Source organism: Octopus sinensis, linkage group LG4 (assembly GCF_006345805.1).
Source record: "Octopus sinensis linkage group LG4, ASM634580v1, whole genome shotgun sequence".
Classification (NCBI taxonomy): domain Eukaryota; kingdom Metazoa; phylum Mollusca; class Cephalopoda; order Octopoda; family Octopodidae; genus Octopus; species Octopus sinensis.
The window spans coordinates 159,648,318-159,664,175 of NC_043000.1; the positions used below are offsets into that span (position 1 = coordinate 159,648,318).

At 34.9% G+C, this 15,858-nt stretch overlaps 1 protein-coding gene across 7 annotated transcripts in view; it reads right to left on the minus strand.

Moving 5' to 3' along the window:
- Positions 1 to 14,497, minus strand: part of LOC115210961 (epidermal retinol dehydrogenase 2) — a 366,176-nt gene extending 351,679 nt beyond the window's left edge. The window contains exons 1-2 of one of the 7 annotated variants that reach the window (XM_029779781.2): positions 14,338 to 14,497; positions 8,470 to 8,836 (exon numbers count right to left, since the gene is read on the minus strand). In XM_029779781.2, the coding sequence (XP_029635641.1) occupies positions 8,470 to 8,617 (148 nt within the window). In that variant the 5' untranslated portion in view covers positions 8,618 to 8,836; positions 14,338 to 14,497. The other 6 variants (XM_029779779.2, XM_036502609.1, XM_036502610.1 and 3 more) reach the window with 6 other exon arrangements.
- Between the last annotated feature and the right edge of the window lie 1,361 nt (positions 14,498 to 15,858).

Consider the following 15,858-nt stretch of genomic DNA (forward strand, 5'->3'; position numbering starts at 1 on the left):
GATGAAAGGTAAAGTCAACCTCAGCAAAATTTGAACTTGGGATATATAGCGCAGGAGAAAAGCGCAACTATGAAACTTGTTAATAATGCTAACGATTCTACCAGATATCTGCTTTTCCATTGATGAAATACTGCTACATATTTGGTATCATAAATTGCAGAATATGATTCATAAGAGTGTGAAAACAGTAGCATGGGGTATTGAGCAACACAATGATCTTGAAATCAAATCAGTTATGTTTTGCATACATAAGTATTTTAGAAGTACATTCCATTTAGTAAGTCTGAGGGGTTACATACAAGTTTTCTTGAAAATGAAATTTGCAATAGATTTGCATCCACTTTGGAGTTAAATTTTAGTACTCATTATCAAACAACACAAATTCAGTGAAGCTATGAGCAAATGACGGAGCTACAACAGGGTCACTTGACTTGCTGGAAATAGCAACCAAATGTTCCTCAAATTACATCCTATTATCTTTTATAACAATATACTGAACAATGTAATTCTCAATGCACAAACAGAAAGGATGATCACATATACAAAGTCTGATCACAAAGTTGATCAGAGTTGATCTGTGGCTAAGCATCAACGGGAGCAAAAATATTCCTTTAAAATCTAAGTGTTTAGAGACAATTTATATAAAGAAATGTGTCTGAGTATCTAATGGGGGAGACCAAGGAAACTAATTATGAGGGACAGCAGTATAAAGGAATTCTATATCCATAATAAATATGAGTTGGGAAGAGTCAGAGAAAAAGGAGAAGTTGAAGAGGTGGAGGGTATCGACGGATCATAAGTGTAACAGTAAGTAACAAGAATATGCAGAGGTGGTCAAGGTACACACAAATTGGTTCAGTTGGGTATTTACAGGTAAAAATGATGAGGTTCCACCTGAAATTGATGCCAGCCCACCACAAGGCTACACACATACACACAATATATATATATATATATATATATCTTATATATTTCAAAGATGAGATCCAGAGATACTCCATATAAAAGAAGTAGTACTCAAAAGATTCGAATTTAGACTCCGATGTCTTTACAAGGTAGAGAAAGGCTATAAGAGGGATTAAGTCAAGCAGGTATAGAAGCAATTATGCAGATAAACAAATTAGACACATCAAACATATCATATGCATTAAATATATCAAATACAAAATTCCACCCCATTAATTTTCTGTCGCTTGTACTCTAAGTAAGTTGGCCCTATTAATATAATATCTACGTATTTATACTTAGAAATTCATCATTTGAAAGATTCCAGCTTTTGCTTTCTCTCATTTTGTATCTATACATATATTGTATTTGAAGTATTTAATATATTTGATGTATGTAATGTGTTTATCTGCACAACTACTCTGTGGTCACTGCCACATCGATATTCTTCCCTATGTTTGTGAAAGTCTTGTATCTCTGCCGTAAGGCTTCATTTCCACCCACCAGCTGAATTCAATTCGTCCTTAGTCGAAAGACACCTGTTGTTATCTCCTGTTATCTCTATATATATAAACGGCAAAATGTCTGCATGTGTGTCCTTTATACAAATCCTCAATTTTTCAGTTAGAGGGCTCGCACTTTCTATGGTCATTCAAAACCATCCAAGGGTGGTCGTACATATCTTTACATTTCCCCAGTCACTCTGCAAAGCCATTAAAAAATCAATAGAAGTGACTTTTTTATGAATTTTCTATCCAAAACCCAATCAAAATGCCCGAAACTTGATATGCCAATCGAATGCCAGTTAGCTGTATGTGATTGGGCGGAGATTTGGACAGTACTTGCTTGTATGTGCGCACGTGCGCAGCTGTATACGCATGCACTAGCACTATGACCCAGCAACGCCGGGTCATAGTGCTAGTTATTATTTTTATTGTATTTTGCATTTATATTCATGTAACGTCATCTGTTTTTCTGTCCTTGTTTTTGTATACATTCGATGCTTTCTTCCAAGGAATCTAATGCTCTTAGCTTAGTTTTTCCTTGGGGCTGGCCAGATTGGAGTAATCTCAAGATTAATCAGCCGAAATTGCGAGGATGATCCGGTTCTTGACTGAGGATAGAAAGCTTCGAATGACCTGTCCTTGTTTTTCTTTGTATCGTCTATCTGGATGTTTTGTTGTCCCTTTTTGTATCACATAGTTGTCTGGATGTTTTGCGTTCTTGTCCATTTTATATTATATTATATTATATATATTATATATATATATAAAGTGGTAACCTCACCAGCCCTGGTAGCACAAAACAGAGCACCCAGTACACACTGTAAAGTGCATTGTGTTAGGAAGGGCATCCAGCCATAGGAGCCATGCTAAAGCTGACAGTGGAGTGCAACACAGCACTATGGTTGATTCCATTAAACAACCCAATCTATGACAGCATGGAAAACAGAAGTTAATTGACAATGATGATATTGTAGAGTATTTCCACTTGGATCAATCATCCGGATCAAAGTTATCTAAGTTTCATTTCTTTTCTTACCATCCACTAAGACACTCAAATAACAAGGCAACCCAATTTATTTTCTTTTGTGGTTTGTCACCTAATTACAGCTGAAAAGAAATACCAAATATTGGATAAATTAACAGACAGAAAACAAGAAGAGTAGACTAGTGTATCAAGAGAACATAGATCCATATATGCATGAATATATTGGTTACAGAAGATGCACCTGGGATAAAAAGGAATATACTTTCGTATATATATATTGGGTTGTCCAGAAAGTTTGTGCCGATTTATAGTAGCTTACCCTTCGACTTATTTTAGAACATGGTCAAGTGCAGAAAATAGGATTTGACTACACCTCCATTTAGAGCACAGTTTAAGCTATCTTTTCATGGAAGAAGGTTCATGTTCCTACGAGGGACGTTCAATAAGTAATGCCTCTGACCCACTTGCAGTTGTTTGATCTAGCTGAAATTTTGCATGTGCAATTATTCATATCTCTATAGATTAAGTGGCAAATTACAGCTCTGAGCTAATTGTGGTTTCTGATTTACAGGTGTTTGAACTGAGTCAAGTGTGAAATGGAGCCTGTTGAGTGTCGAGCAGTGATCCGGTTTTTGTATTTGAAAGAACGCACACCACAGGAGACTTTTGATGAAATAGAAGTAACTTATGGTGATGATGCCCCATTATATGACCTTGTAAAACGCTGGCATCGTGAATTCAAACATGGTCGGAACTCTGTAGAAACAGCTCCCAGATCTGGTCACCCCACTTCTGCCATTGATGAGGCATCTGTCCGTCAAGTTGAGGCTGCCATTTTGGAAGATCGATGCATAACTATTCGCGAAATAGCCCATGAAGTCAAGATTAGTACCGGGTCTGTGGAAACTATCATTCATGACCATTTGCATATGCAAAAGGTGTCTGCCAGATGGATTCCCAGGTTGCTCATACCTTTCCAGAGCAAGAACGCGTCGAGTGCTCGAGGATGAATTTGGAGATGTGCCAAGAAGAGGAGTCAAAATTTTTCAAAAGACTGATTACACAGGATGAAACCTGGGTCCATCACTATGATTCAGAGACCAAATCCCAGTCAATGCAGTGGAAGCACCGTGACTCACCTCCTCCAAAGAAGGCAAGGGTGCAGCCCTCTGCTGGCAAGGTCATGCTCACAGTCTTCTGGGACCAGGACGGAGTAGTGATGACAGATTTCCTGACAAAGGGTACCACAATTACAGGAGTCTATTATGCTTCACTTTTGAAGAAATTAAGAGAAGCTATCAAAATCAAGAGGTGGGGCAAGATCAGCAAAGGCATCCTTCTCCTGCAGGACAACGCTCCGGTCCACAACTCGCGTGTCGCCAGATCAGAAGCACAGGCGTGCTGCTATGAACTCCTCCCCATTCCCCTACGCTCCTGACCTTGCACCCTCTGATTTTCACCTCTTCCCAGCCATGAAGTTGTTTTTGAAAGGAAAGCATTTCACAGATGATGCAGCCTTGATTTCTAAAGTCACGTCGTGGTTGGAGGACCAAGCTGGGGTCTTCTACAAAAATGGTCTCCAGCGCTGCATCAAACGATGGGAGAAATGCGTAACTCTGGGTGGTTCCTATGTATTTACCAGATATTACTCCTTCGGATTTCCACTTATTCAGGTCTCTGCAGAATAGTCTTAATGGTAAAAAGATACCTTGATGAATTCTTTGCCAATGAAACCACCTCAATTCTGGGAAGAGGGTATTTTCTAGTTAAAGGAAAGATGGAGAAGCATTGTGCAACAAAATGGTTCATATTTGGTTGATTAAAAATGTAATGGCAAGTATTTATTGACCTTTTTCTTTCCTTTAAAAATCAGCACAAACTTTCCGGACAACCCAATATAATGACAATAGCCATGGGAAACTAATGGACTCAAATATACACCAACACACTTATACAAATGCTAATGAGAGGAAGCCATGAAGAAACAAAATTCAATTATTCATGCATAAAGCACTGGGCATTGTATGTCTATGAACCTTGATTAATAAATAAACAACATACATAAAGGAGCATGAGCTCAATAGACACATTAACATGTGACTGATAAACAACATATGCACAAACATATGGGACAAGTGGACAGCACATACTTTGGAAAAAGTGAACATGTACATTGGAACAAGTGAATACATAGATGTATGTTGTGTGGTTAAGAAGCTCACTTAGCAACCTTGGGGTTTCAGGTTCAGTTCCATTGTGTAGTATCTTGGGAAGTGTCTTCCACAACAGCCTTGGGTTGACCAAAGCCTTGTGAATGGATTGATTAGACAAATATTATATAGAAATGAATCATGTATACATGCATACATACATACATCACCGTGATCGACCAGGCAATCAGATGTTGCTACACATCGCTGGTCACAATGCGCTTCGCATTGTTTTAGCCTTCAAATGACGCCACCCCGCTGGATAAGCGAGCAGGTCGACAGAAGAAAGAGTGAGAGTAAGTTGTGGTGAAAGAGTACAGCAGGGATCACAACCATCCCCTGCCGGAGCCTCGTGGAGCTTTAGGTGTTTTCACTCAATAAACACTCACAACGCCCGGTCTGGGAATCGAAACCGCGAGTATGCTGCCCTAACCACTGGACCATTGCGCCTCCACACACACATCCATATATATTGTGTGTATGTATGTGTCTATGTTTGTTCCTCATCACCACTTGACAATCAGTGCTGGTTTGTTTATGTTCCATTGAATTAATGGTTTGATAAAGAAACAAATAGAATAAGTACCAGGCTTTAAAATAATAAGAACTGGGGGTAATTTACTCCACAAAACTCTTCAAGATAGTGCTCCAGTATGGCCATAATTCAAGTGATCACTATATATATATATATATATATAAAACCATAGGACAGGTGAACAACACACACACACACCAACTTGGGAAAAGTGAGGCACATGACTTGTAAACAATAAACACACAAACTCATATGAAGACCAGCAACATCTGATAAGTACGCTAAATGCATACATATGCATAGTTAAATGAACAACATACAAATATGCATACAAGAAACTGAACACTATGCACAAATATAAAAATGGGACAAGTGAACAGCTCACAAAAACCCACGTGATAAATGAACAACATAAGTATGAAACAAGTGAACGTCACACTAGTATTGGACATGTTAACATCACAAGTACACACTATGTGTTTATGTGTTATTCACTTGTCCACTGTATAGATGTAGTTCACTTTTGTCAGGCTTGTGTGTGAGTGTGTAGGCATTATTTACTTCAGCCAATATATATATATATGAACAGTATACATTTGTGCCACTGAACTATTTATATATATTTGTCTTACTTTATATGCTATTCACTAGCTCCAATGAAATGTGACATCACTAGTCCCACCAAAACGTGCCGGTCGCAACCCGCGCCGAAACGTGACGGCCGCAATCCCGCGCCGAAAAGTGGCGGCCGTAATTCCGCGCCGAAACGTGGCGGTCGCAAGCTCCACCGAAACGTGGCGGTCGCAACCCTCTGCCGAAATGTGGCGGCCGCAATCCCGCGCCGAAACGTGGCGGTCGCAACCCCTGCCGCAACGTGGAGTTCGCACTCCCACTCCCCGCGCCGGAACGTGACGTTCGCAAGCCCTGCCGATACGTATCTTTTGCAAGCCCCACCGAAATGTGTCGTTCGCAAGCTCCGCCGAAACGTGCCTTTCAGTAGTCCCACTGCATGTGCCGCTCAGTAGTTCCACACCATGTGCCGTTCAGGAGTTCCACTGCATGTGCCGCTCGGTAGTCCCACTCCATGTGCCGCTCGGTAGTCCCACACCACGTGCCGTTCAGGAGTTCCACTGCATGTGCCGCTCAGTAGTCCCATTCCATGTGCCGCTCAGGAATCCCACTGCATGTGCCGCTCAGTGGTCCATTGTAAATGCTGTTTACTAGTCCCCCATATATTTCCATAGACGTAATGGGACAAGTAAATAGAACCTCAGCAAAGAACGACCGATACACAACATCGACACAGAAGCACGGGACAAGTAAACGAGCGACCAACACATACATAAACATATGCATGCATAGGGTGCAAGAACACACTGAAACACCGGTCAAATCAATCACATGCGTACATATAGATTCCTGCCGGAAGTGGACACCCAGATATAATTGGAACACACGCACCTGCACGGGGCAATCAAATGTAATTCAAGCATATTTAAGTAGGAGCAAATAAAAAAGCATTTGTGGAGCAAACACCGTTGAGACTGTAGAGTAAAGTACACACACTCAGTGGCGAAAAATATATCACACATGCTTGAATGCCATATGTATGTGTGTATGTATGTACATATATATATATATAATACACGTGTGTATGATGAATATTACTCTCTTATATAATGTGTATTGCTTACAGATATGTTTGGCACATGATATACATAGGACTGCGGATTTATGCATCAAATATGCATAATATTGATTATTATTCTTATTACTGCTACTATATAGATATTTTACAGGCATAAAACAGTATACATATCCTCACTACATGAAAGGAACACAAACACACACAGCATAGTAACTGCTTACATATACTGATATAACTACACAAACATCTATGCAAATGAAAAGTGCACGCATGCACATACATAGAGGTATACTACATATATATATATATATATATACAAGAACAATCTTACATTTGCACTTTTACTACATGTTCTATACTGACATAGCCTGGCATATTACATACGGCAAAATACTTCGCCTATAACCACACACATATCTCTAAACACGAACGTAGTTTCAGACATTAACACCTTTACAACATAGGGTGTTACGTACCCACCCTTCTCATTGTGTGAATGACATCTTCATAATACAAAGTATGCATACAATGTGCGAAACTAAAACTCGTACACACGTGTGTGTGTGTGTACACACGTATATCACACCCACAAGTGCTTAGAACAGATGGAGGTAGTTACCGCTTACAAGAATACAACTTAACGTCCCGGGACATGTGATACCAGATCACTATTATTACCACTACTACAATTAGTGTTATGTACTATTATTTAGTTGTCGCTACATTTGTGCTTTAACTGATATCAGCACTAACACCGAAATTACTTAACTGGTACTACCCACCGCCGCCGCCGCCACAAGTTTAAACCTGCTGGTAGGTGAGAAGAGGAGCGACACAGACATGTGCGCTAGCTTTGTGTATATGTACGTGTGTCTGTGTGTGTATATATATATATATTATATATATATATATATATATATATATATATATATATATATATATATATATATATTTCTCTTATTCTTCTATACATTTCTACCCTAAGGTTGTGTGGCCATGCTGCACTATATATATGTGTGTGTGTGAATAGCTAGGATATAGTCCCTTTATATCGAATCTGCAGAATTCAATCGTATCGATCACATGGTGATTTGAACTGCCGACGTGAAAGGAACTCAATACAGTACAGCAAGGCATCAATATTACTTCCAAATCCATTTTTCTTTGCCTATATACATAACCTCCGTATATCTAGTGACTGCTAGTTACTCATACACACTAGAACCTTAAGTGTCTTTTGTTGTTTCGAGGTATAAGAAATAAAATGTGTGGATAGGTGCGTGTGTATTCTCGTGTCCAATGATATAAATAATTAAACAAGTAGTATACAAGAGAATTTCTCTGGTCTAAAGTACAGTATTTGTGTTCCCTGTAGACGCGTGTGTATCAGGATTTAATAAGCAGTGCTTTGTACTCGTGCGTGAGTGATTTATTAATGACTATGTACAAATGTACGCATATGTGTGTGTATGTATTGCATATATAAGACAAACTGGGACAGTGAATGAAGGGAAACGACAGAAAGAAAAAGTAGGTAGGAAGACGAAAAAACAGAAAGAAAGAAGACAGGAATTTCTTTTTTTTTTTTTCTCTTAGTCCGGTGTAAATGGAAAAATCGTCCTCTGTCCCGAGAAACTTACCTGATCCAGTAATAAGAACCGTCTCCCCTGCAACATCCTTCGCATAAAAACATCCCGGCAGGATGGCCCGTATAATTCCATCCAGTAAGTAATAATAAAAAGCCAAAATGGTTAGAATAATTTCCTTCACGAAATCCCAGTCGATCATAGTGGAGTTTGTATGTCTGATCTTCTGTGTACGGTTAATTTCCTTGTAAATATATGGTTTTTCTTTAAATAGAAAATTCCCAAGACAGTAAAACGCTGTTTCGTTTTATGTATAAGCTCCAAAGGATATTTTTTGGATTATTGTTTTTAATTAATCTTCGCCTGTTTTTTTTTCTCTTTCGTTTACTCCCCTCTATGTATTCGAATTAACCTCGAACTTCTGTAAAATAAAATATTAAATAAATTGAGAAAATTTATACATACATATATAACACACACACTTATATGTATGTATTATCTGTTTACATTAACTATAGGACGTCCGGACTAGCACAGATGATTACATACATACATGCATATATACATATATATATATATTTATCACACTCAATGACGGTTAAAGTGGATGTCAGTGGTTAACGTAAATATGAAATTATGTAAACAATTTTAGCGTTCATCAATTGGAAAAAAATATAATTTCAGATGTCAACAACAATATCCGGATAATTGAAGATAATAAATATACGTATAAAATACTCGATTAGCTTACATATAGGATATTAAATAAAATATATCATCTGATTACATTATGCGAGATATCCATTCATTTAAATTTAACAAATGTTCATATGGTCAGCCTTGCGACAAAAAAAAGATTTTTTTTTCTTCTGTTGTTAATGTTATGGTCCTGTCAGAAATAAAGTCTTGCATTGTGAGGGAGGGCAGGGAAAAGTTTTTTTCTTCTTGCTTCGTCTTTCATACATTATATTGACAATTAAATCATCGTTTATAATTATTTGCTACCTCTGCTACTATTTCTAGTCGTTGCTGTTATTGTTGTTCTCGTCATGATAATAGGTTTTCTGCCACCAAGTTCTTTGGGACTTCACAGGACGAAATTGCTCCTTCGTGTTTTTCTGTTTTTGTTTGAATTCCTCATTTCTCTGTTGTCGGTTTCTTTTATTCTCTTCTCTTCTCTCTCTCTCTCTCAGACACAAAGATACACAAAACCTACACAGACTTTTTTTCCTTTCCTTCTTTAGTTCAAGCACCGCGAAGAGGTAAGAGAGGTGTACGGAGAGAGGAGATATTTTTTCTTCTCTACTATTTTCTTTGATTACATTCATAAATAGCCCATAGTAGAAGTAGATTTGAAGGCGGTAAGCTCCCAGTGCGTTCTGATTTGCTAGTCTAATTATGCGATCCGGTTTCGGGTCACGGCTGGCGCTATTTCAACTTAAAAAAAAAAAAAAATCCCCTAACTTCAACTTTTACATCGTTCCACTCCCTAAAATTCACACTGCCCTCATCCTACTGATGTCCATCCAGTGAAATAGCAGACATGTGTAACACATTTTATTTTAAGAAATAATTTTAATTATTAATTAAAAACATGTGTTAATCATTCCTCAATTAAGAACGAAAATAGCAACGATATGCGATCTGGGTTACTGTGTTAGTAACACAGTAATAACAAATTTGTGCATTTGAAATTTACAAATATTGTTAATAATGATTTTAGAATTGGCTCGTAGCCACGAAATTCCGCAAAAGTGTGTGTCAATTATATCGATCTCAGATGTAGACTGGTGCATATTTTATCGATCTCCGGAGAGATTTGATCAGAGTACGTAACTAAATACTACTACACAGAATTTTTTCCGCCTGTTTTCGAATCCTCAACTTATCTACTCAAAATTCAGGTTTAAGAATAAGAACAAAGACGCACATTTTGAGGGAGGGTGGCCACAATATCTGACAGGTACTTTTAATAAATACGCTTACAAGAATAAAATAACATAGTTGACTTTTCCAGTGGTTTGAACTCAGCTGTTAAATTTACAGACAACTGATGTACAGGTAGTTCTACACATACCCACTCACCTAGAGAAGTTTTGGCCAATGGTGATTCTAGCAAAGTTTAGCAGAATAGGACAAGTTGATCAGCTAACGTAAAGTGTGAACACGTGTTTACTGCCCTAATAATTCTGGAGTAAAAAACAAATAAAGGTGTTAAAGTTCGCTTACATTCTGTGAGTGTTGACGAAGATGAGCATGGGTGACAGTTAACATACAGGTAAAGAAAAAGGCAGGCCTTACACTTTAAGACGGTACATACATATTAATGAAAAATTAAATAGATACAGGTGAAATGTGTCAAATAAATGAAAGACATACCGGAATGTAAGTGCATCGTGAAAAATCAATACATGTATTCAGATAGGTGTGTGTGTGTGTGTGTGTATGTAAAATGTAAAAGCCAATTAATAATTTTAAAAAATAGTTAATAGGTACCTTGAACAGTTATTGTTCTCCCTTAAGTTGTGAAAAGTAAAACCATATATATCTCTATCTCTCTGTGTGTCCACTACATATGTGACACTAAAAAACAAAAGTTGCATAACTGTGAAGAACAAGTTCAAGTAAATGCAGAGACAAAGGTAAACTTGAGATTATACGGGAGAAACCCACAGAAGTAAAAACCGGGGTAAATGAGAGAAGACAAAGAACAACCCACCGAGTGAGTTTGCAAAGGTTTGTTTATAAAGTGAAAGGCTTAATTGCTTTAAAACGAGCAATCAACTTACTTCTAGTAAGACACTTTGAAAAGTTTTTTTTTTTATATATATATACTGTTTGCTATATATTACTTCTTTGCTTTCCTTTTTTTTTTCCCTCCCTCTAACTTCTTTTCCTTTCACTACCAAAATTCTTTGTAGACACATTCCTTCTCTTTCTTTCTCTTTTATTTTTTTTTCTTTGGTCTTCTTTGTTGTCATTATATATATATATATTTTTGTTTTTTTTTGTTTTCAAATTTATTTCCCTCTCACTCTTCCATCCTCCTCTACTCTCCCGAAACACCCTCCTCCGCTTTTACCGTTGCTAAAATTTCTTCACACCACCACTTTCTCCCCCACACAAACATACACAGATACACGTACATATGCGCACACGTCTCCCTCCCCCAACAAGCATTTCAGTATATTTGTATACACATAAATGTGTGTATATATATATTATATATATATAATATATATATATATACATATATATATACATATATATTATACATATATATATTACATATATACATATATACATATATATACATATATATATACATATTATATATATATATTATATATATATATATATATATATATATATACATATATATATATATATATATATACATATATATATATATATATATATATATATATATATATATATACAATATATATATATATATATATTATATACATATATATATACATATATATATACATAATATATACATATATATATACATATATAATATACATTATATATATACATATATATATATATACAATATATATATACATATTATATACTATATATATATACACACATATATGTATAAATATATCCACACACACACGTATATATATATATATATATGTTTGCATGTTTGCATTCTTTTATTCTTTTACTTGTTTCAGTCACTCGACTACAGCCATGCTGGAGCACGGCCTTTAGTCGAGCAAGTCGACCCCAGGACCTTTTCTTTGTAAGCCTAGTACTTATTCTATCGGTCTATCTTGCCGAACTGCTAAGTGATGGGGACGTAAACACACTAGAATCGGTTGTCAAGCGATGTTGGGGGTACAAACATATGCATACATACATACACACGCAGACACACACACACAAACATGCATATATATATATATATATATGGCATAGTTTCGGTTATACACATACACCGAGTAAAAAATTACACTGAATCGACCATACATACATACACACATACATACATACACATACACACATACATAGATACATAACATACACACACACACATACATGCAGACATACATATACACATACACCGAGTAAAAAATTACGATGAATCGGCCATACATACATACATACACACACACATACTTACACACACACATACTTACACACACACACATACATTAGTACATACACACACACACACATACATGCATACGTACATATACACATACACAGAGTAAAAAATCAGTTATCTCTCTCTTTCACACATTACTCTCTCTGTCTCTTCACACACACTAACAGAAGCACTTCACTTACACAACATACTGTCTGTCTCCCACACCCCATCAAACACACACACGGGGACTTCAAAGAGAAATTTCCTCGTCATAAAATCGCTTCCTCTTAGTCTCTTTCGCTCTCATTACTTATGTAAAAAAATCGACAGAAATCTGTGCTACGACAGGCGAAACTTCGCCATATATATATTATATATTATATATTATATATATATATATATATACATATATATATATATATACATATATATATATATATATATATATATATATATATATATATGTGTGTATATTTGTGTATATATATCCTCACACACGACGGGCTTCTTTCAGTTTCCGTCTACTAAATCTAGTCACAAGGCTTTGGTTGGCCCGAGGCTATAGTAGAAGATACTTGCCACGCAGCGGGATTGAACCTGGAACCATGTGGTTGGTAAGCAAGCAACTTACCACACAGCCATATATATATACTCATGTGTATATCTGTATCGGTACGTTTACGTACATGTATGCACATATATTTGTACGAATCTATGAACATTTATTTGTATGTATATATATATATATATAGATATATATATGATAAAATAAATAGATAAAATAAAATACAAATAAAATATATATATATATATATATATATTATATATATATATATATATAAGTATATGTATATATGTATATGTATATATACATATATATATATGTATACACACACATATACACCGGTGTATATACATATACACTTTTATGTCTGTATACATCTATGCATATATAGACATATATGTTCATGATTATATATGCGTCTATGTGTGTGTGTGTGTGAATGTACACAGCAATTCCTTTACATACATACATACATATATATATATATATATAATATATATATATATATGCATATTAATATATCTGTATATGTATGTATACTTATTTATATACATATATTATATTCATATATATATATAGAATATATACACATATATATGCATATTCAAATACATATTTATATATATAATATATATATATATATATATATATATATATATTATATATATATATATATAAGTATATGTATATATGTATATGTATATATACATATATATATTCATATACATATATATATATATAAATATATTTTATAAATACATATATCTACTCATATATATATTTATATGTATATATATATATATATATATGTATATTATATACATATATATTCATATATATGTATATTATATATTTATATATGTATATTATATATACATATATATTCATATATATGTATATTATATATACATATATATTCATATATATATATATTTATATATATATATATATTATATATATATATATATATATATATATATATATATAATATATATATTATATTATATTATATTATATATATTATAGATTCTAAACAACACTGTCCGACAAACCGAAACGTAAAACTCTGAGTCACAGTTTTGGGGATATTTTTGCTGCTTTATAATAAAATATATATATATACATACATGTGTGTGTGTATTCATACTATGTTCATATAATATATGCGTACACATATATGAATGCATATTGTATTATAAGAGTTGTAAAATATATTTTAACATATTTTACAAAGTATAAGCTTTACTATTACCTGATACAGAATTCAATACGTTAGTTCGGTCCAGTGGAGTGGTACGTATGGTGATTACAATGAAAGTTATCAGTCAAAGATAAGTTTCATCATGTGCTGGGCTGTTCACGACCGTCAAGTATCACAGCTAGGGGCGAGAAACAGTAGACTTTCAACTTTTGATATAACCACACACACACACACATACATATCTTATAATTTGCTCGTTATAAATTACTTATCAAAAAGTGCTAATCAGTCTTCAGCTGTGAACGTAAGTAACAATGAATACAATATGTGTTACTGTGTTTATCAGACTGATTCTAATACAATAAATTTGGACTTTTGAAATTTACAAATATTATATAAGGTACGTCTGTGTATACCTATATATATACCTTATTCAAAAGCAGCAGAAATATAACAAAAGCTGTTACTCGGAGTTTCAGTTGTTAACAAAACTGTCCGACGAACGGGAACGTGAAACTCCGAGTAACAGCTTTTGTTATATGGATCTTTTCGGTTTGAACGGCAGTTTTTAAAAATAATTTCCACGTAACTAAACACTTTTAAACTTCGTATACTGATAGAATGTGTTTATAAAACATCTTTTTCTCTTGGCTTTATTTAGAAAATTCTATAGTTTGTAAGATATTTGTTGTTTTTTTCTTCAATTCCTGCAATTTCAACCAATCAGTGACGTGTATTGAGGTAAAAAACATTCTATGCCATATGAATATGTCCCTCGTTTAAGAAACAGATTGGGTTTATTTACATTTCTGAAGAAAAAAAGATGCCCATATCCTCAACCCTAACCCTAAAACAGATTGAAATGCAATAAATCGATACTAAGGTCATAATTATGAGTGACAATTTCATATGACGCCGCGAGAAAAAACTGCCGTTCAAACTGAAAAGATACTGTTATATTTCTGCTGCTTTTAAATAAAGCATATTACTCTACCTCTGGTAATTGAGTACTCTTTTTTCCACCTTGTTTCACATTTAGGTGCTTACTCCGGTATACCTATATATATATATATATATATATGTATATATATGCTTCGAATATATACATATATATCCATATACATGTAAATACATACATGTATATATACATGTGTGTGTCATTGGGATGCTACTCACACTGTCGCAAGATCGTGGTTTGACTGTGTAGTGTGCTTTGTTCTCGAGGAAAACTCTTCACCTGTTGTTGTTCTGCGATCACTCGATTTGATGAAGGGAAGGATCTCAGGTACGGCGCATACATGTAATCACTATTAACAAGTAATTTGCTCAAGTTGTTCAGCAAGAAATTCAAGGTGTCTTTTTCTGACTATCCTTTTCTACTCTAGACACAAGGCCCGAAAGTTTTTGGGAAGGAGACGCCAGTCGATTAGATCGACCCCAGTACACAACTGGTGTTTAATTTATCGACCCCGAAAGGATGAAAGGTAAAGTCGACCTCGGCGAAATTTGAACTCAGAACGTAACGACAGACGCAATACCTATTTCTTTACTACCCACAAGGGGCTAAACACA